The sequence below is a fragment of the Onychomys torridus genome, chromosome 12 (genome assembly GCF_903995425.1).
Source record: "Onychomys torridus chromosome 12, mOncTor1.1, whole genome shotgun sequence".
Taxonomy (NCBI): Eukaryota; Metazoa; Chordata; class Mammalia; order Rodentia; family Cricetidae; genus Onychomys; species Onychomys torridus.
In genome coordinates this window covers 18,322,652-18,342,839 of record NC_050454.1, presented here as the reverse complement: position 1 = coordinate 18,342,839, position 20,188 = coordinate 18,322,652, and the positions used below count along the sequence as shown (strand labels likewise).

The 20,188-nt window shown below is 48.6% G+C and overlaps 1 protein-coding gene across 1 annotated transcript; it reads right to left on the bottom strand.

The window, feature by feature from the left end:
- Nucleotides 1-416: 416 nt before the first annotated feature.
- Nucleotides 417-19,779, bottom strand: Popdc2 (popeye domain containing 2). The gene is made up of 4 exons (XM_036203771.1): nt 19,289-19,779; nt 13,103-13,211; nt 6,401-6,809; nt 417-3,340 (listed from the first exon to the last, which is right to left on the bottom strand). Exons 1-4 carry the CDS (start codon nt 19,777-19,779, stop codon nt 3,255-3,257), a joined length of 1,095 nt encoding a protein of 364 aa, XP_036059664.1. The 3' UTR covers nt 417-3,254.
- Nucleotides 19,780-20,188: the final 409 nt, after the last annotated feature.

Genomic DNA, 20,188 nt, shown 5'->3' with positions numbered 1-20,188 from the left:
TCAGTCCAGCCTGGGCTACATGAAATCCTCAAAACAAAACAAGAGCAACAAAAGACAAAGAAAACCATCTGATATGATCAACAGTCATTCATGTTTTAAAGAAATAGGAATATAGAGAACTTTCATCTGAAAGAGAAAAGCCACGATACATCGGTACATGCTGGTGGAAGCAATGCTCAGGGGCAGAGACAGGAAGGTTGCTAGTTGAAAACACTGAGAGACCCTGTTTTTGTTTTGCTTTTTTCTTAAGTAAAAAAAAAAAAAAAAAATTGCAGCCAGGTGGTGGTGGCGCACGCCTTTAATCCCAGCATTCGGGAGGCAGAGGCAGGTGGATCTCTGTGAGTTTGAGGCCAGCCTGGTTCTACAAATCGAGTTCCAGCACAGCCTCCAAAGCTACAGAGAAACCCTGTCTCAAAAAACAAAAAACAAAAACAAAACAAAACAAAAATTGCAGCACCCCTTAGACTAGTGGCGAAATATCAAAAATATTTTCCTCTAGATAAGCGTAAAAGGAAGATGCCTTCTGTTGTCCTGAAGGTCCTACCTACCCAACAGTCTGCAGTACACTCTGCCCCTGTCCTGAAGGTCCTACCTAGCTACAGTCTGCCATGCATTCTGTCTCTGTACAAGGTCTTACCTAACCAACAGGTACCAGAAAGGGAAGAGAAGGAAGAAGGGGAGGTATGGGCTGGGAATGGAGAAATAAAACTGTCACTATTTCATCTTTGGAAAATGCTGCAGAACGTATAGATTAATAATGAGAATCAATACATGTATTTATCATAATCACTGGGTGGAGGATGAAGTCACAAAAATTAGTTGTATTATGTAAGCAGCCATGGATGATCAGAATGTAAAAAGTATTTAACGATAGTATTTATAATCACATCAAATTCATCGAATAACTATAAAAATATGCAAGGACATCTACTTCAAAAACAACAAAAAAAATATGATTCAAAGGAGACCAATGTAAATGAAATGCCAAACCATGTTCACAGGTTTAAAACCCAGTGTCGTAAAGATAATGCTTTGTCACACATGATCTGTTTGTTCTTCAAAACGGACATGCCGGTTGTAAAGCTTGTGTAGATGTATGTGTAAAGGGAAAGACCTATAACAACCAAGACCCGAGGAACAGTTGGATTCCCAGATAGCAAACCTTCCTATAGCACGACATCACAACGACAAGGTGGTGTTACTAATGGATAGAACTACAGACAGGAGAGCCGGGATGTAGCACAGGGCTGGTACAAAAAGCAAACAGAGCAATGGCACAGCTCCAAAAAGAGCCTTGGGGACGGGGACATTTGGCTTCTGACAAAGGTGGTGATGAGGACTAGGGTTAAAATAACCATTGCGGTAACCACTGCCCAGGCAACCGGACACCCAAACGAAGCCTTGCTTCATGCCATACTTCAAAACCATTACAGGCTGTCACCAGGCCTCACCATGAACTGTAAAACATCTAGGAGGTCGAGACGGAGGCCATCTTCAGGGGGACACAAGATCCTTCCACGTGACACAGAAAGCCCTAGCCTCAGGAAAAGGGCAAAGCCAAGACTACAGGGAAACCAAACCTCTGCTCATCGAAAGGCACCAGTTAGAGGAAACAGTATGTATTTGGGGGGAAATGTATAAAAGCCAACAGAACATTTTTAACCTGGCTATTTAAAATATTTCTCTAAACTGGTAAGGAAAAGAGAAACAAGCAAATAGAGAAATAGCTAAGAGACGAGACTAGCCACTTCATAATAGTGGGGGTGGGGGGTGCATTGGGGGGGCTGGAGAGATGGCTCCATGGTTAAGGGCACCTGTTTCACACCATGAAGAATGGAGTTGGGATTCCAACAGTCATGTAACAAAGCCACATGTCCCAGCATGTTAGCCTCAGCTTTGAGGAAGTTGGGGCGGGGGTGTGGGAGAAAGCTGGAGTTTGCTAGCCTCCAGGCTAGCCAAGAAAGGGGGGGGGGCAGAAAAAAAAGGTATTAGTATTCATCAGGAAAATTAAAACTGTAGCCACAATGAAATGCTGCTATTCATGCCCAAAAGGCAAAGATGAGGAAAATATCATGACAACTACTGGAGAGGGATTCTCAATCACTGCTGAAAGGAATGCACGTTGGCACAGCCATTGAGGAAAACTTTTTGGCAGAATCCACAGTCGTTGACCGTGTACACACTCAATGCCTGAGTCGTGCCTTGAGGGTACCACTCCCAGGTATAGGGAATGCAAATATATGCATCCCAAAACATCTGTACAAGGATGTCCACAGGAACACCGTTTTAATCACTTCAAGCTGGAAATAATCCACGTGCATACCAAGAGTAGACTGCATGAGTGCATCGTGGTATATTCATATACTAGAGAGTTACATGTCAGCCACAGCCCACCACTGGAGATGGGGCGAGGCTCCTCAGCCCATCAGTCCTGATGAGTTTTCTAGTCTCACCCCAGACAGGTTGACTGAGGAGGCCTTTGAGATGCCTCCCGCTCCAAGCATGTACGGAGAGCAGCCGCATGAGAAATAGCACGGAGCTAGGTGAGCACTGCCTAGCTGCCCAAGCTAGTCCCCACTGCAATACAAATAATGACAACCGTCTGGAGTCACTGTATTAGGGATAGCTGTGACACAGCATCAGGTAACCAGAACATACAAGGAACTTTGAAAAGAAGAACGACGTAGAATAGATTCAGCAAAGCATTATTATTATCAGGGCTTAAAAAATTTTCTATTCCAATAGAAACTTATTTGGGCGATCCTCGGCTAAAAAAAAAACAACTTATTTGGGAACAAAAAAATAACCACACGGAAAATTCACTGGATCCTTTCAGACAAATTAAAGCCACAACATCGGGAGAGGCATGGGGTGCTTTTAGTGAGTGCATGCCCAAGGCCATGCCACACCATGGGTGCTCTATCCAATCAACTCATTGGCTCCTCACAACAACCCTGTGAGGTGAGTTCCTGGCCCCACTTGACAGATCAGGCTCAGAGGCTGTGTAACCAGCCAAGGTCCTACAAGCCATAAAAGAAGGAGTCAGGCCTGATGCCTCTGGACCTTCCTCCTACGAGTAAAGTTGATGAAGCTAAGTTTCTCCATGGCACCCTTGGGGCAGTTGTGGTGCCGGCAGGGCATGTCCGTCTCCCATCGTGCCCCCAGATCTTTAAGATGGATGATAGGAGGGATGTGACCATTCAGGGAACATGGAAGAGAGCCATCTGGCCACTGACACAGCAGCTCTATGATCCTTAAAGTTCAGGAGTATGGGTTGGAGCCAAAGGGGCCTGTGCTCTGGACATAACCTGACAAGAGTTCTGGAGAGGAGTTCTGGAAGCTGTGGAGAGAAACATAAAAAGGGTATCAGTACCTGGCTCCAGAGTGCTTTGCCCAGTACCACAGGATCTTTGCTGGGTTTCCATTTCCCCTGTGGACCCCATGCCCAATGCCTAGCCATGGGCAGTTGTGCTTTTCAGTTCTTCCATTCTGGGATGGGTGGGGGAGGAGCACTTCTGAAACTGTCTGTCTGAAGTTCTCTTGGTCTACAGTTCTATCCTTCTCTGTCGACACTTCCGGGATGCTCTAAGGAAAACACTGCTTCCCACGTGCTGCTCATGGATGATAAAGACAACCCCAGTCCCGCACTGAAATTCAACAGGCTTTCTAAGACCCTGCCTTTCATTTCTACAAACAGAGGGGTGGGAAGATGAGGCCTGCAGAGCAGAACTGGAAGAATGAACTGAGAACCCTGCGGGGAGGGACTGCTGCCCTGGACCTGACTCCCACAGGGGGCCTCTGCCAGCAGATCAGCCACGGTGGAGGAGACTGCAGAGCCTGCCAGCCTACTAAGAGCAAAATTAGCCCAGGAGTCTGCCCAGGAGCTGTTCACTTGCACTGGAGGCCATCAGCTTTCCCTCTGAGGGAAGAGTCTGAAGGCAGCGTGACAGCTGTCTCTGTCAGAACACACACACACACACACACACACACACACACACACACACACACACACACACGGCAGGGGGGCGGGGTGGGGGCAGCATGGGGTACAGCACCACTCGGTTCTTCTGAAGCTTGGGAGCTAGACGTGGTCTCTCTCCGCCTCCTCCCAGGCTGCTCCTCGGTTGGGAGAGGACGCTGCCAGCTGTCAGAAACCAAACCACTTCCACCGGGTCCTGTTTCTGTCGAGTTGTGGGAATGGCAAAGGGTAGGTCACAGGGAGGGAAGGAGAGGCAGACACATGGAAACTGTCTAACATATGACCGATTATGACTATGTCTTCACCTCTTTCGGAACATTCAGTGGCTTGAAAGTAGAAGTCACCTGGGGTTTCCTTCCTCTCTGCTGCTTTAAATAACAGAGGGAAACACAGGAGGATGGGGGCAAACAGTGGTTCTGGGAAAGATCTTAAGGACAATTTGGAATCATTCTCGGAGGGGACAAGATGAGTTCAAGCCTGAAAGTTAGACGGATTTCAGCTTGGTGTGAGCAATGGATTGCTCCTGAGTGCGAATCACACACTGTATGAAGAGGTCCTGCAAGAACCCCAAGACATCTCTTGATTTTCCAAAGTGAGTTAGGCTCCGGGAAAAGGATGCCTCAGATTACTCCTGCTGAGGCGGTTTCTAACGCTCACATGAAGTATACTCTGTCCTGATTTCCTTCGCTGAGGAGCCAGACTCAAACGTTCTAGTCTCCTTCTTATTTACTATGCTGCCTGTTTTCTGACGTTTGGGAAAGATCCTTAAAGTCAGGGCCTTGGGGACCTTCATTTGAGTGGTTTTCTTTATCCTCAGAGAAATACTGGCCTTGGAGGAGTTAGAGTTCAGAATTAGCAAAATGGAGACACAAGGGTGCTTAGGGAAGAGAAGAGAGAGCCAAGCCAGAGACTGGGCAAAGGTGGGTGGAGGGGGTAACAGAGCTAAAACTAACATTGGAGAAGTCCAGGGCAGGTGGGGAGGAAGAGGGACACTTAGAGCCACCAACTGAGACATAAGGACGAGGAGGAGTCAGGGATGGAAAGGAGGCAGAAGTCAGAGCTCTGTGAGCCGGAGAGGTGCTGAGGCAGGCTGGACAGCACCAGAACCCACAGGTCACACTGGTCAGCAAGGAGGAAGATGGAGGTGTGGAAAGACAGAGAGGCGGCCAGTGAACAGGAAAATAAACTAGGCTATCGTGGGGCTCAGCGCCTTGGAATTCCTCCACGGAAGATGATAAGTTCTCTATCTCTACATCCAATGTCTGTCTTCACGGCCTTCATCTCCCTTGCTTCTTTCACCGGCTACGTGGATTGTTTTGGAAATACACATCTACTCATTCACTCCGTGCACCTCAGAGGCCTTCCGCACTGGGCTAGTTCCTCAAATCTGTCGGTGCTTCCCAAAGAACCACAGGTCCCTTTGGCGGTGCCCCTGGTACTTAAAATGCCTTCCAGATTGTGGACGGAGGGGTTTTCCTCAGGAAAAGCCAAGCCTCCACCAAGACTGGGTAGAGCCCGGAGGAAAATGTCACAGTATTCTAAGATCAAGCAGGGGAACATGACAGTGACTTCCCAGAACTACTGAAAACAGCCGTCTTCCAGGTACACACTGGCAGGAGGGAAATCCTGCCTGCATGGGGAGGCCACCCAGGTCCAGGCCCAGGCCACTGCCCACACATGTGGGCTGCTGGGAAAAGCCCGGCTGCCCTGCACCTGTCACGGTAATGTTGAAATCGAAGCAGTGTCCAGGCCTCTGCCTGAGTGACCGGACCGTCTGCCACTGGCCAGGGAGAAAGCAAGACAGGGCCGTTTGCTTTCCAGAACTATTTGCCTGCCATCACTAGTCTCTTTGATTTTAACAGTCCGTCCCATCAAGTCTTAAGAAAGGCTGCTTCCCAGAACTAATCTATCCACCAGGGAGACCATCAGTAGAATAACGCCAGCATTCTCTTCCCTTGGAAATACATGCCACAGACAATACCTCCTTAGTCCCAGCAGAGCTTTTAAGTAGCTAGTAGCAAAATCTAGCCCCTCCCAACCCCCAAAATTAGTGGCCCTCCGGCCTGCTCTAAATGTCAATCAGTCCGTTCTCTGAAATGTAACCACAGCTGTGAGTAGGTTTAGAAAATCCTTCATGCAGGCATGCACCTGCTGTGAGCACAGGTCTGGGTTACAGCAGCGGGTCCTCTGAAAGAGACTCCTCCGAAGCCATGCTTCCACTGTAAGAGGCCAAGACAACCAGCACTGGCAGAACCGGGCACATTCCCCTCTGCATACTTACACAGGATCCTTAGCTGGTGGTGTGCCCATGTTAGCTCTGCCCTCACCTCATGTACTCCCCATCACTCCTATAATCCATAAACGACTCTGATCCTGACACCTCTTCGAAATCCTCCAGCACCAGACTGGTGGAATCCTCACCCAGGGTGCCGCTGTCAGGTCTGGACATCCTGGCCTGAGACAGAGGCACAGGGAAGTTGGTGGTAGCTGGAGGTGGGGAACAAGGGGCTGTGGGCAGGATACAGATGGGCCTGGCCTGAGCAGGGGACACAGCTGCCTCAAAGACTTCTTCGTCGTCCTTCTCCGACTCCGGTCCTCCATCTGAGGCTGAGGCCCCCAGCACGTGGTAGAGGCTGGGGAGGCGGATGTCGAAGCGCAGCCCAAACTTAGCAAACAGCTTGTCATTGAGGGTGTAGAGCTTCTCAGAGATGTCATAGCCCAGCAGGGCTGCGAAGAGGCGGGAGATGTATTGCTCTCTGTTTAGAAGAAGGTGGAGATTTTTCCGGGGCCAGGAAATGTAGCTGCATTCGGTCTCGGCAGTCAGCGTGACCTACGGGATTAGGAGCAGAGGGAGGTTTAAAGTGCAGAGAAACAAGTATTTTGATTTTGACAGCTCTCTACGGCCTAGCCGGGAAGAAATCCAGGAACAGGCTTCTTGTGTGCATTGTGATGTGCATTTCCTGTGTCGGGAACTGGGGACAGTCCCTTGCTCACTTGTCCACGACCTCCTGGAGCCTCAGTCTGTGTATCTCCTTTCCTAGGTTCTTTTGTTGTTGTTGTTGTTGTTTTCCAAGACAGGGTTTCTCTGTGTAGCTTTGGAACCTGTCCTGGAACTCGCTCTGTAGCCCAGGCTGGCCTCCAACTCACAGAGATCTGCCTGCCTCTGCCTCCCGAGTGCTGGGATTATAGGCGTGCCCTCTCCTAGGTTCTTACATTCTGTGGTTCCACTGCTGGTAACAATAGCTGCAAAAGATTCTGACTGGAAGGCTAAGAAAGGGAGGGCAGCATCCCAGGGCTGAAGAGAGAACGAACTAAAGATGAACCACCTTTAAGAACAAAGACGTAAGAACCAGGCTTGGTGGCCTGCGCCTGTATCCCAGCTAATTAGGAGGCTGAGGCGGGAGGACGCAAGTTCAAGGCCAGCTTGGGGCACCTTGGAGGAGAAACTCAAGGTCTGGGAAGGAGATAACTTAGTGGTAGAGAGGTAGAGCACTTGCCTAGCGTGGGTATGTAAGGACCTAGGTTGAATTTCCAGTACTAAGAGGAGAGGCAGCCATGCACTGGGACACAGTCACCAAAAGAGCTGGGGGGTGGGGTTATTGAGAGAAAAGGCTACAAATTAGCACACCAGGATGTATCAGATGGACAGAGCACTGGGGTACAAGTCTCCGAATTGGCTCTTCACTTGCTTACAAACCCAGAGGATCTCATGAATTGAGGAATAAAAGCATAGAAAAAGAAACTCATGAGCAGAATGGAACAGGTCCCCTCCTTCAATTATTTATGTAAGGGCCGAGGGATATCTGCATATTCACTGTGCCCAGGGTGCAAACTAGATTATGCAGGCAGAGGAAATAAACAACAACATGTTCTTGACACACAGTAGGCCTCCATAATCCTTGCTAAAATGATGAGTTAGGCATGGTGGCTCATGCTTTAAAAGCCCAGTACTCAGAAGGTGCAGGCAGTGGGCTAGGAACTGGAAGCCACTTTCGAGCTACATAGTGAGTTCTAGGATAGCCTGAGCTACAGAGTGGGCTCCTGTCTCAAAACCAAAACCAAAGATGAGCAGCATGCAGGCTAAGATTAAAATGGAATCATTGCAAGGATAGCATAGGAAAGGGAATAGACTTAGACAATTTGCTAAGATCTGGCTGACGCAATCCTTTTGCTGGCAGGGTTAGGGTGTGAGTGGAGAAGATGGACATCAAGGCTACTAACCTTTACTGAGCTGTGACTATATGCCAGGCACCATGTTGGGTGCTTTATACTGATTATGAAATACAGTTGGTGGCTTTTGAAGCATCCTCAAATTTTTTTGTTATTTGGGGCCAGAAAGATAGCTGAGCAGGTTAACAGCACTGGATGTTCTTGCAGAGGACCTGAGTTCGATTCCCAGCACCCACTTTGGGGCAGTTCACAACTGCCTATAACTTCAGCTCCAATGGACCTAAAGCCTCTGGCCTCTGCAGGGGCCTGCACTCATAGGCGCATACCCCTCCATACACACATGATTAAAAATAAAATAAATCGGGGTTGGGGACTTAGCTCAGTGGTAGAGCGCTTGCCTAGCAAGCACAAGGCCCTGGGTTCAGTCCTCATCTCAAAAATAAACAAACAAACAAATAAATAAATAAATAATTTTAAAAAATAAAAATAAAAAAATAAGTCTTTTAAAAAGACACAACTTACAAAATCTGGCATTGCCTACTTTACATCCCATCACCCCCCTTTCCTCTTCCTCAGTGTCCGATGTACCATCTCCTGCTTCTACTCCCCACAGCTGCCTACCTCAACTAACTGTTAGACCAAGGTCCTAAATTAGTCATCAAGGCCAGCGGCTGTTGCTGGTTTCAGCTTTCCCCCCTCACTAGCTGGGTCACATCCTTTAAATTAATATGGTGTCCGGGCACGTCGCCTCTAAGAATTCTGAATAGAACGCTCACAATCTGTCCCTTACCAACAGCTGAACGTGTGGTTGTCATGCTCAGTCATAGCCTCTGCCTTGGCAGAAAGTCCCAGACAAGAACCTGGTGCCAGCCGCAGAGCAGATAAACGTCTGCCAGTGTCCCGACTTGGATGATGCCAATGTCTGTAAGATCAGACACAGTGACTATGGGCTTTCCCCGGTGTAGGCTCTTACTGCTTCCATTAAAAAAAAAAAAAAAATGAAATAAAATATTAAATGCCTTTTCTTTGTCCTACTTTCACACGTTTTAGCAAACTCCACAGAAACCTGTCTCTACTTGCTGTCTCCTTTCTTCTGGCTTGCTCTTGGGCAAATAAGGCTGTCAATCATTGTTCCTGTCAATCAAGACCCCTGGTGGCCTCCCAGTTGCTGCTTCCACAGGTCAGCTGCACTCTGCTGGGTCACCTCTCTTGGGCACACTAACTTCCTGGGTTTCTCAGGGTGTCAAACACGCCTGGGGCAACCTCCTGACTTCTTTTCAAGGTTCAGTTCTGGTTCTTCTTTTTCTCCCTAACTGTAACAGAGGAGGCCAGGTTCTGGACCACGTCTCTATCCTCTTATTCACTAGGCAAGGCTAGCCCATCCAATGGCTTCTAGAGTTATCTGCATAAAACCCATTCCCAAATTCATCTCTCAAGCCCAGACCTCATTCCTGGGTTCCAGACTGGACTATTCCAACTGCCTTTGCAACATCCCCACTGTTCAAGATGAAGCAAACTGAACACATCCCAAAATGCACTTCTTCCTCTCTGGAAAGCTTCTCCTGCAGCCACCCCATCCTTCTCGGTGCTCAGGTCAGCAGCCTCCTTCTTCATTGATTAAGCTTGTTAGAAAACCCTTTGGGCTCCATCTAGAAAATACATGCTCTGGCCCTTATGTAATCTGGTTCCAACGACACCTCTGCAGCCTCCTCTTCTGCTAGATGCATCCCACTTCTAGGTGCTCCCCTTTCTGTGCCTGAAACCTGCAGCTCTCCCTCGGGACTCCAGCACTTGCCTCACAGATGACCAGAGTGCACACTGTCCCCTCTCAAGCCCTTCTCGGCTGTCACTCGTTTAACAAGGACACCCATGAGCACCGTATTTAAACCGCAACCTTACACTGTGTTCTCTGTTGTTCTTTTAATTAGCGGCTAGTATTTTCCGGCACATTCATCTGTTTGTTATATCTGGGGTTTATTTTTGTCTCTCCTGCTGGAATGTAACTTAAATAAGGGCAGGATCTGTGCTGTTCATTGATGTATTCCAAACTCTTTTAGCAGTGCCTGACATATACTAAGTTCTCCAGGGGCATCTCTGAAGGGAACACACGATGAATGAAGACTAACAGTCTTGTACATTGTCAAACAACCTAGCGTCATTTTCTCATGTCTTATAATGTCCTTCCTTGGAGTCTTGAGAGATGGCTCAATAGTTAAGAACACTTCCTGCTCTTCCAGAGAAACTGGGTTCGGTTCCCAGCACCCATGTCAGGCCACTCGCGAGAGCCTATAATTTTGGCTGATGCCCTCTTCTGGCCTCCCAGGGCACTGCACCTAGGTGCATATACTACCACTACCACATACACACAACTAAGGACTAAAAAGCCGGGCCTTCCCGGCTGGGCAGTGGTGGCACATGCCTGTAATCCCAGCACTCGGGAGGCAGAGGCAGGTGGATCTCTGTGAGTTCGAGGCCAGCCTGGTCTACAGAGCTAGTCCAGGATGGGCTCCAAAGCTACAGAAAAACCCTGTCTCAAAAAAAAAAAAAAAAAGTCCTTCCCTGAAGGTGCTCTAGAAGTCTACTTTCTTGTGTGTGTGTGTGTGTGTGTGTGTGTGTGTGTGTGTGTGTGTGTGTGTGCTGGGGGTATTGGGTGTATGTGTTGGGGGGTATGTGTGGGCATGTATGCATATATGTATGTGGGTGTGCTGGCCTGTGCATGTACATGTGGAGGCAGAAGTTGACTTCAGGTACCTTTCTCAATTGCTTTACACCTTATTTTTTGAGACTAAACCCATCACTTGACATTCAACTAGACTGGCTGGCCAGTAAGCGCTTGGCCCCTCCTAGATCTGCCTGTCTCTGCCTCACCTGGTGCTGGGGTTACAGGCACGTGTCACCATGCCCTGCTTTTTGTTGGGTGCTGGTGATCTTAAGTCATCCCTCATGCTTGCATAGCCAGCATTTACCTATTGCACATGCCCCTCACCAGCATCTAGACTGTCTGTAATAAAATTTTGATAAGTTCCAAGCTTTTTCTTCGTGAGAACTTATGTAAACAGGACACGAGTCCCGTAAAACGGGGCGCAGGTTGGAGGCTAATGGTAAATTCCGTGGGATGTGCCTCTGCTCGGCTCTGGATGAATAATGAAAGCGTCACAGTGCCACCAGCCAGCAGAGCTGGGGTAACTGAAGTGTTGAGAGGCGGACATTTCTGTTCAATGTGTTATGAATGGCGATTCAGGCTCTTCCAATCAACAAAGCTATGCAAGAGGCAAGATCAAGATGAACTATAACACAAGAACATTTGATACCTGCAAAGAGGAAATGGGGCTTTACACAGCCAACAGCAAGGGTGTGGATCTCATTGCTTCTAAATGAGGCACACACATGAGATATAAAAGGAGGAAGAGGAGCATGCTTACGTTCCAGGCCGAGAGGCCATCTGGGGTGACAGCCTTCCCTTTGGAGCATGACCCACCTGCTCCTCCCTGTCAGTGCTGTAGCCCGGCCTGGCTGGCTCCAGCCACCCAGCTCTTCTGGCCTTTCTCCTGGTCTGAGGGAGTTCCCAGAGAATGCCTCTGGGCGAGGCAGAGAGGGTGGGGACGGGACAGAGGTTATGTGACTGGAGGGGGTCAGTGGCTAGTGGTCCTGTCAATGGTAGCAAAACTGCCTCTTTGACAATATCACCACAGAGCTAAGAGCCAGGATTGGGACAGAAGCCAGCCCAGACAGTGGCATTGCCTGACAAGCATCTGTTCTGGGGTTAGCTCATATGCTGGCTAGAAGACTCTGGTAGACATCATAGAAGACACACAGAACCAAAGATCAGCAAACTGTCTAGCAGGGTCCCTAAGGGGGTTGAATGAACGACTCTTATAAAGTCCTTTCATTTCCTTTTTTTTAAAGCTGTGGATCGAACCCAGGGCCTCACACTTGCTAAACTAAATCCCCAACCATCCTTTCATTTCTTAAAGAAAAAAAAAAGGCAGTAAATGCAGGCTCCTTGGCCTTGCCACTTTTTGGCTGAGTGCATGATGCTTTGGAACCTGAGATGCTTTATCTGTTAAGAGTAATAGCCAATCTAGCAAGCTGTGTGAATCAGCAAGACAATACAATATGCAGCGCATGCCACCTTCTAGCCACCGGCCGTCCAGAAGCACACATGTGAAGGGCTGCAGAGAGGTCAGCAGGGGCGAAGTGGCCAGGTTCCCCGTGGTCCCATGGGTGTGAGTGACCCATCAAGTCTTCCAGGCCACCAACTGCTCATGGGCAACCAGTTCGGTAGAAACTGTGTTCTTGGGACTGTATTTTGGAGTGCGGAGATAGAGACAGGGACAGAGACAGAGACAGAGAGATGGAGATGTCTTCACGTCAGTAGAATAGTGAGCAATGTGCACAGAGCCAGCACAGAGGGAAGAGCTGAAGCAAGCTGTGGGACATAGGGGCAGGAAGGTGAGCCGGAGCAGCCCTCAGAAGAGTGCCGGGGGGCGGGGGAGGGGGGAGCATGGCGCTTGTTTAGAGGGGAAAATGCATTTCAGATAGAGGGGCAACAGCAGGGTCAAGGGATGGGGGACCGGTGTTCGGCAGAGCTGGAATGAGCAGCATCACCCAGGAGGGCTGGAGCTGCAGCCAGCGAGTGCTAAGAGTTAGTTAGGATGGGCTTTTTTTTCTTTTTTCTTTTTTTTTTTTTTTAAATCCTGTAAGCATTAGTCTTTTGGAAGGTTTGTAGGCACACGAGTGACGAGTGACATGACTGCCTGTCAGGGACCCCTCCCTGTTCCCCAGACTCGGAAGCCCAGGCATGCTTCTCCCACCGAAGGCAGAGATCATGACCCCACCCACTCTTAGCATCACGTTTGGTGATGGTCAAAGGGCAGATGTGAGCGAGGGAGGCAGCGATGTTGGGTGCTTCCAGTGAGAGGTGGGCGGCACTGCCGTGGGGCTCCTTATTACCTGGAAGATCCCCTCCTCAGAAGGCTGCAATGACTCCCACTCGGGAGAGTCCAGGAACTGGTACGGAAAGATGTAGTGCAGAAACTGCCCATCCTGGCTCACTCGAACCCTGACAAGAGGAAAGAAGACACTGGATGGAAAAGGATAATGGCTGCTCGGGTGCCCTGTGCTGGAGGTCACTCATTGCTGATTAGCTCAAATCCTCCTGCTGCAATACCCAGCTAAAGCGTGGAGAGGCCGAAGTGGATGTGACCCGGTTAAAGATGGAAACCAAGCTCTCGGGAAGGAAGGAAGGAAGGAAGGAAGGGAGGGAGGGAGGGAGGGAGGGAGGGAGGGAGAGAAACTCCTGAAAACTGCCTTAGGCATGGACCTTATTCCAAAGCAATAAGAAACACCACTAGGGTGAGATCTGAACACTGGTAGTTTAAGAATCTCCCCAGTCAGGTAGGAAAACGGGGGAGGGGGGGAGTGGAGTGGTTTGTTTGTTTTGCTTTGTTTTGTGTTCTTTTTTTGTTTGTTTTATTTTCTCTTTATTTCTTTTTTAAATTTCCTTTGGTGGGGAATGCTCTAAGGGTGAAGGGCGGATATGGAGGAACTGGGATACGGGTGGGATGGGGTGCATGTGCAATTTCCAAAGAATCAATGAAAAGAGTTCTATCTAAAAAAAGAAAAGGAAAGAGACTCTCCCCCGTGATTCCACTATGCATCCAGACCGCAATGCTGGGGCTCTGCTGTCCACTCACCACGTGCGGCTATTCCAATTAAGATTTACACTCACTGAAATTCAGTGTAGTTAACAGTCCAGTTCCTCAGTCACACTGATCCCACCCCAAGTGCTTCGGTCCGTAGCTGTGTGCAGTCTGTGGCTGCCATATTGTACAGCACGGATGTAGACTGTCACCACTGCTGTGGAAGGTGCTTTCTACCATCCTCCCGGCAGGCTACAGGAGCAGCAGTACTGAGGACAGCGGATGTTTGCAGGGGGAAGAAGACTCGGTGTGGGAAAGACAAATGGATGCTCCGCATGCACCTGCCCATTTTAGTCATCAAGGCAATGCAAGGTAGACTGGTTTTGTTTTTTTCCTTCCTTGCTTCCTTCCTTCCTTCCTTCCTTCCTTCCTTCCTTCCTCCCTCCCTCCCTCTCTCTCTCTCTCTCTCTCTCTCTCTCTCTTTCTTTGTTTCACAGCCAAGGAAACAGATGGTTGGGAAACTTAAGGTCATACGGTTACCAGGCAACAACATTGAGATTCTACGTTCTCACCATGATGTCATGTTTAGGAGTTTTGGGGTAGGTGGTGGTGGACACCCCTTCTCTACCCTCAGCAACCATATGGAAATGAGGTCCCAGATACCTCATTCAGTGGACGGTCCTGGGATGCACACCTAGCCCAGCACCATAACCACCTGCATCTGTGAGACTTTGAGACTGGAACGAAGTCGCTGTGACTTGCTTCCAACAGAGACAACATCAGACATTGGATAAATTAACACACTCCAGGAACCAAAACCTCATCTCTCAGAACAGAATTCAGACTTTTCAAAGGGATGTGTCCCAGTGGGCCCCAGGGAAGGGGAAGCTAAAGTCATATAGAGGACCCGATAGACATGATTTTATGTTATTCCAGCCTGAGGCCACACTGCATGCCTTTCTTTAAGTTTGGAAAGAGATCTTTTTTTTTCTTTTTCTAAAGGGCCTTTCCCCACATCAACTAAATAGAGTGGGTTTCTGGGGCTGCAGCCAAGATTTCTAATTAAAAAAAAATTTTTTTTTTTCATTTTATGGATATAATTACTCCACGCTACCGATGAGTTAAGCAACTGCTCTGGCCTTTCTTACGGCCCCAGGCTTGTTTTACAGCTCAGGGAAAGCAACCCCACTAATGCTACTTGCCATCACTCTAGCCTTATGGCTTTGCCCCTGTCAAGAAGGGATCTGTCTGTAAGCAGGACGCCTGGATAAAGTGAGTAGTTTGGGGATGTGATGTAGCATCTAGACATAGATCGAGACCCATGAAGGGCCTTTTCCTCCATTCCCCAGAAAACCCAGGCTTTCACATCCACTTTCTCTTTCTCTCTTTTTTTTTTGGGGGGGGGGTTCCTCTGTGTAGCTGTGCACCTTTCCTGGAACTCACTTGGTAGCCCAGGCTGGCCTCCAACTCACAGAGATCCACTTGCCTCTTCCACCTGAGTGCTGGGATTAAAAGTGTGCTCCACCACCGCCTGGCTCGCCTTCTCTTTTAAAGCGAGTTACATCAGGCAAAGAAGGAAACAGACAAGCATACCTCAGTGGCACATATGCCCACTTGGAAGGAGCTGGCCTTCTGTCACTCTGGAGCTTTTCCTAACTACACCAGTATTCACAGAGCCTCCCGTGCTCCTGAACACTGGGGGCTATAGAGGTGGGAAAAGTCTGGCCCTTGCCTTTGAGAGGTTCACAGCTGAAAGGAAGACTCGGGCACATACATATCTGGCTGCAAATCAGTGTCCTGAGTACTGGGGTAGAGCAGGCTCACAGAAGTGGGGGATGGAAAAGCCTGGTTCTTTGCAGGGAACAGACATCTCAAAGATGACATTCCGTGTGAGCTTTGAAGGATAAACGGGCTACTGATGAGCAGGTAAGAGAGATCTAGGAAATGGAATGAGAGAGCCTATTCTTTTCTTTTCTTTTCTTTTTTTTTTTTTTTAAATTTATTATGTATACAATGTTCTGCCTGCGTGTAGACCATGTGGTTGCTAGGAATTGAACTCAGGACCACAGGAAGAAGAGCCAGTGCTCTAAACCTCTGAGCCATCTCTCCAGCCCAAGAGAGCCTATTCCTAAACACCTTCTGCTTCTCCTCCTCCATGCGGCTAGAGTTTCAGCCGGATATGTGGCTGCACAGCTAGAGACTATGCCTACGTATATCCTTTGCTGCTAGATCCACCCAAGGGGTTAAGTCCTGGCCAATGGGATATGAGCACCCGTGAGTCTCCTCTCAATGAATGCCTAGATATTTGTGTGAGCGTGCAAGTGACCGAAGACTGCTACTAGTCATTAAGTGTTAAACCATCACTCAAAGAAGAAAGCCTCTCATGGCAGAAACACTCACTGCAAGACTAGGGGACATACAGACTGCCTGGATAATGTAAGAGTAAATAGAGTACCACGTTCTACCTCCGGACCTTCACACATGCTGCCTTCAGCTAGACCGGGTTCCCTCATGGCTGGGCTGACTCCCTGCAGGAGTCTGTCTGACCTCCCCAATAGGAAGATCCACAACTTACATGCTCTCATTACATTTAGTATCTCTCCTTGGGAATGCCATGTCCGTGATTAATCATTGTGGCACATAATAATTATTGGCTTAAGCTCCATGAGTTCAAGACAATGCTTGTCACATCTGGATCCTGAGTCTTACTACTCTTAAGAAATGTGTGAAGAAGGGAGGGAAAAATAGAAGGAAGGAGGGAGGGAAAGAAATAAGAAAGAAACAATGACTGGATGAACAAAGATGTATGTGTGTGGGGGGGGTGTGTGTGTGCCCGTGCGTGCGCATTTCTGAAGAGAATAAAATCTCAAGGAAAAGCATCTCCAAGGAGAAGACATCAAGAGAGAAGGATGCCTGAGGTATGTATCCTTTCTCCTCATCGTCTCTTCAGGTAAGGAAGCTGGTTCCCAAAGCATGTCACCAAGACACAGCACTGTCTGTCTAATGTAGAACCAGCCGCAAGGCACACTGAGGTGGTTTTTAATGGTTGTACTGTATCCTTTAGCACTGGTGTCTTTGATCACATAGGTGGCAGGTCATTTCCTTGTATTGTAATAGCTCAGGCAGTCAGTCACCTGTTCAGAAGGCTGCACATGCAGGAGTTGGTTCAGCTCGTTGTCTATGAAACTGAAAGAGTGTGTATAGTTTATCAGGGTGACAGTCTTTGAGGAAGTCATTTTGCTCTCTGAATGTTGGAAGGCATGGCTGCCCTGGTCAAAACCAAGTGAGAAAGCTTCTGGGGTTTGAGCAAAGGGCTCCATCCAGATGACGCTCCCATAGGACAAGGGAGGTCTGCATAGGAGGCCTGCATTTCCTAGAACCGAAGGAGATGTTCACCATTACGCTAATCCAGACGCAGCCATTCGATCTTAAATCAGAGCCCAGTCATTGGCTAGAAGCCTTTTTCCTCTTGTCCATTCAGCAAAGCTGAGACAGGAGAACAATGATAACAGAGTTAAAAAGAACAGTAACAAGGGGGCTGGAGAGATGGCTCAGAGGTTAAGAGCACTGGCTGCTCTTCCAGAGGTCGTGAGTTCAACTCCCAGAAACTACATGGTGGCTCACAACCATCCATAGTGAGATCTGATGCCCTTCTCTGGTCTACAAGCATACATGCAGGCAGAACACTATATGTATAATGAATAAATCTTTAAACACACACACACACACACACACACACACACACACACACACATACACACACAAAAGAACAGTAACTCCACCAAACCTTGACAATCAAGAGAAAAATCGAAATGGCCTGGTTTCTAACTGCTGATGCAAGTTGATTCGAAGTATACTAGGAAAAGCTATGTAGGAAGGCAAGCCTTGTTTCCCCTTCTCAGGGTCACAGGCTTAGACAATCTGTAAACCTGCCATATACGAGACATCAGAGCCATATGATAACCGTGTGCTTCTGCTAAATGAACATCAGGCTGAGGAGAGGCCGTCCTTGACTAGCCCAGTCCCTTCTACAAAACAGAGGAGCCATGAGGAACAAACAGCATGGGCCCTCATGAATGGGCAAGTGCCCTCCATTCATGGCTTGTCCTACAAGCACGGAGCTGGTGGTGAACACCAGACAACAGTCCCAGTGCACACTTGTCTACAGGTCGTGGCATTGGCTCATACTGTCATGTCACGCATACACGGGGGTCTCCCCATAAAAGCTCTTTCGTAACTCAATCAACCCATGTCTTCTGAGTCCAACAGAAAGTCAAAGTCGACAGAACACACTGGGTCCTATAAATGCAGACATAGTTCGTGTTATGACTTTGACAGTAGCTGTCCACCATCGTCAGAAGCCTCTTTCCCCCTGTGTGGTCGGCCATCTTACTTTGCTTTCCTCTCCTCCCTCCATCTCACCTTCTTTCCCCTCTTTCCCCTCCTCCGTCCATTTCCCTCTTCCCTCCCCTTTCCAGAATGCTCTGATCGTCGTCTATTTAAGGCACCATAGATCTCCAGCAAGGTGACAGAAGGGGCTGTCTATGAACAAGTGCTATGAGGCAACATTTCAAAGAATGCACAAAGGCTTTAAAGTATGACACACGGAGCTCATGGTGTTTTCTCATTAAACATCAATGACCACTGTTGCCATGGAGGCCGAGTGGACACATTCTGATCCTAAAGCCAATGTCCAATTATCATTCTTCCTCTGAGGCACATGTCTCCACTAAATCCCCAGTGAGACATCTGTGGGCGTCACTACTCTTCTGTCATGTGGGGCCCTCGGATTACAGTATAGACTCTCGATAGAACAATCGTACTGGGAATAAGACAGCGCCATTTCCTCTCTGTAGCTGTCAGTACATGGACTATACGCCAAAGCTTGTATAGGATATCTCAAATACCTTGGGGTGTTTCCTTGATACCCTAGCAGGACAGAAGTCACTGGAAACCACCTGTTTCTGGGTTTATTTCCTGAACAAGGTTGGTGCTTAGCAAATGTTAAATGCATATGGAAGGAACAAATCAATCTTATCGAAATGACCAACTTTCTAAAGCTCATAGAGAGGTTGCTGCAAGTATAGGCTTTACATATTAGGGTATATGTATATAACTGTGTGTGTGTGTGTGTGTGTGTGTGTGTGTGTGAGAGAGAGAGAGAGAGAGAGAGAGAGAGAGAGAGAGAGAGAGAGAGAGAGGAGAGAGGGGGGGGGGGGGGGGGGGGGCATGTTTCGGGTCTGGCCTCACCAGACTTGGCAGCAGCAAGTGAACACAGTCCCCCTTGATCGCCGGAAAGATGTCCCATGATCTAGTTTCCTCTTGGAAAGTGTCAAGAAAGAGGAAGCAAAGTCACTCCTAGAAAAATCTATTTGGGTTTGTTTGCCTTGCCACATCCTTCCCTCGATGAAGGGGCACACGAAATGGAAAGGGACATTAGGAGGTGGGAAGTGTGGGCTGGGGGAATTCCAGGCCTTGACAACACAGAATCGCTTACCGGCCAGAGAGGAGCAGGGACAAGCGGTTGATGGGTGTCTCCCCCTCCACGGCATAGGTCTGCTCTGTGGCCAGTGTCAAGACCTGCTCCTGGCAGCAGTGGACAATTTCCTTGTAGACCTGCAGGGGCACCTGCAGGGGCAGGCACAGAGTCCTGTAGAGGAGGCTGAACTCCTCAGGGAGGGTATTCACCCGAAGGCGATATACCAGATATGCCAGCTGAAGCAGGCAAGCCACAGTCAACAGGAAGTTCCAAAGGATGATGTCTAGTCCGCAGGCATCAAACCAACCCCACAGCCCATAGCAGAGGTAGCCTGGGCCCAGGATGCCGAAAAGATAGAAGCATCCATACACCCCGCTGCCTGCCATAAAGCCCATGAGCAAGAAGCAGTTGGCCAGGTGGTAGACAGACCCTTCCGTATTCTGCTCCCAGCTACTGCACATGGGCCTCTGCCAGAGGAGCTGACCCAGCGTGCTGCCATTGGTGCTCATCTTCGGGGCTCTCAAGCCCTTCCAGGCCTCTCCACTAAGGAAAGCGAGGGGAAAAAAAAAATCAATCAATCTGTACTCCCAGGTGGCTTCTCACCACCGACTCTACCTTTGCTGGCAGAAATGCTTCTGGTGGCTCTGAGAAAGAATGCCAGAACATAGCACACTTCGCAGAAGATCGAAAATCTAGGATTGTTGTTTGGGATTTTTTTTCTTCTTTTTCTTCTCCCCCCCCCCCCTCTTTCCTTCTCTCTCTCCCTCTCTCTCTCTCAGCAATGCTCTCCTCTTCTCTGCAGCAGCATTCCAGTAAACTTCTTTGGCTCCGGCTTTCTTAGGATAGTCTTCATATTTAGTTCTCAGCAAAAAACACACATTGCCCTGAGAGAAGGTAGGGTCACAACACCAGAAACTT

Coding starts and splice junctions, on each gene's coding strand:
- Popdc2 (XM_036203771.1), bottom strand. CDS start 19,779: ATGAGCACCAATGGCAGCACGCTGGGTCAGCTCCTCTGGCAGAGGCCC. Junction 6,810..13,102: donor CTGAGGAGGGGATCTTCCAG/GTAATAAGGAGC, acceptor CTAATCCCGTAG/GTCACGCTGACTGCCGAGAC. Junction 3,341..6,400: donor ACCTGACAGCGGCACCCTGG/GTGAGGATTCCA, acceptor TTCTCTCCACAG/CTTCCAGAACTCCTCTCCAG.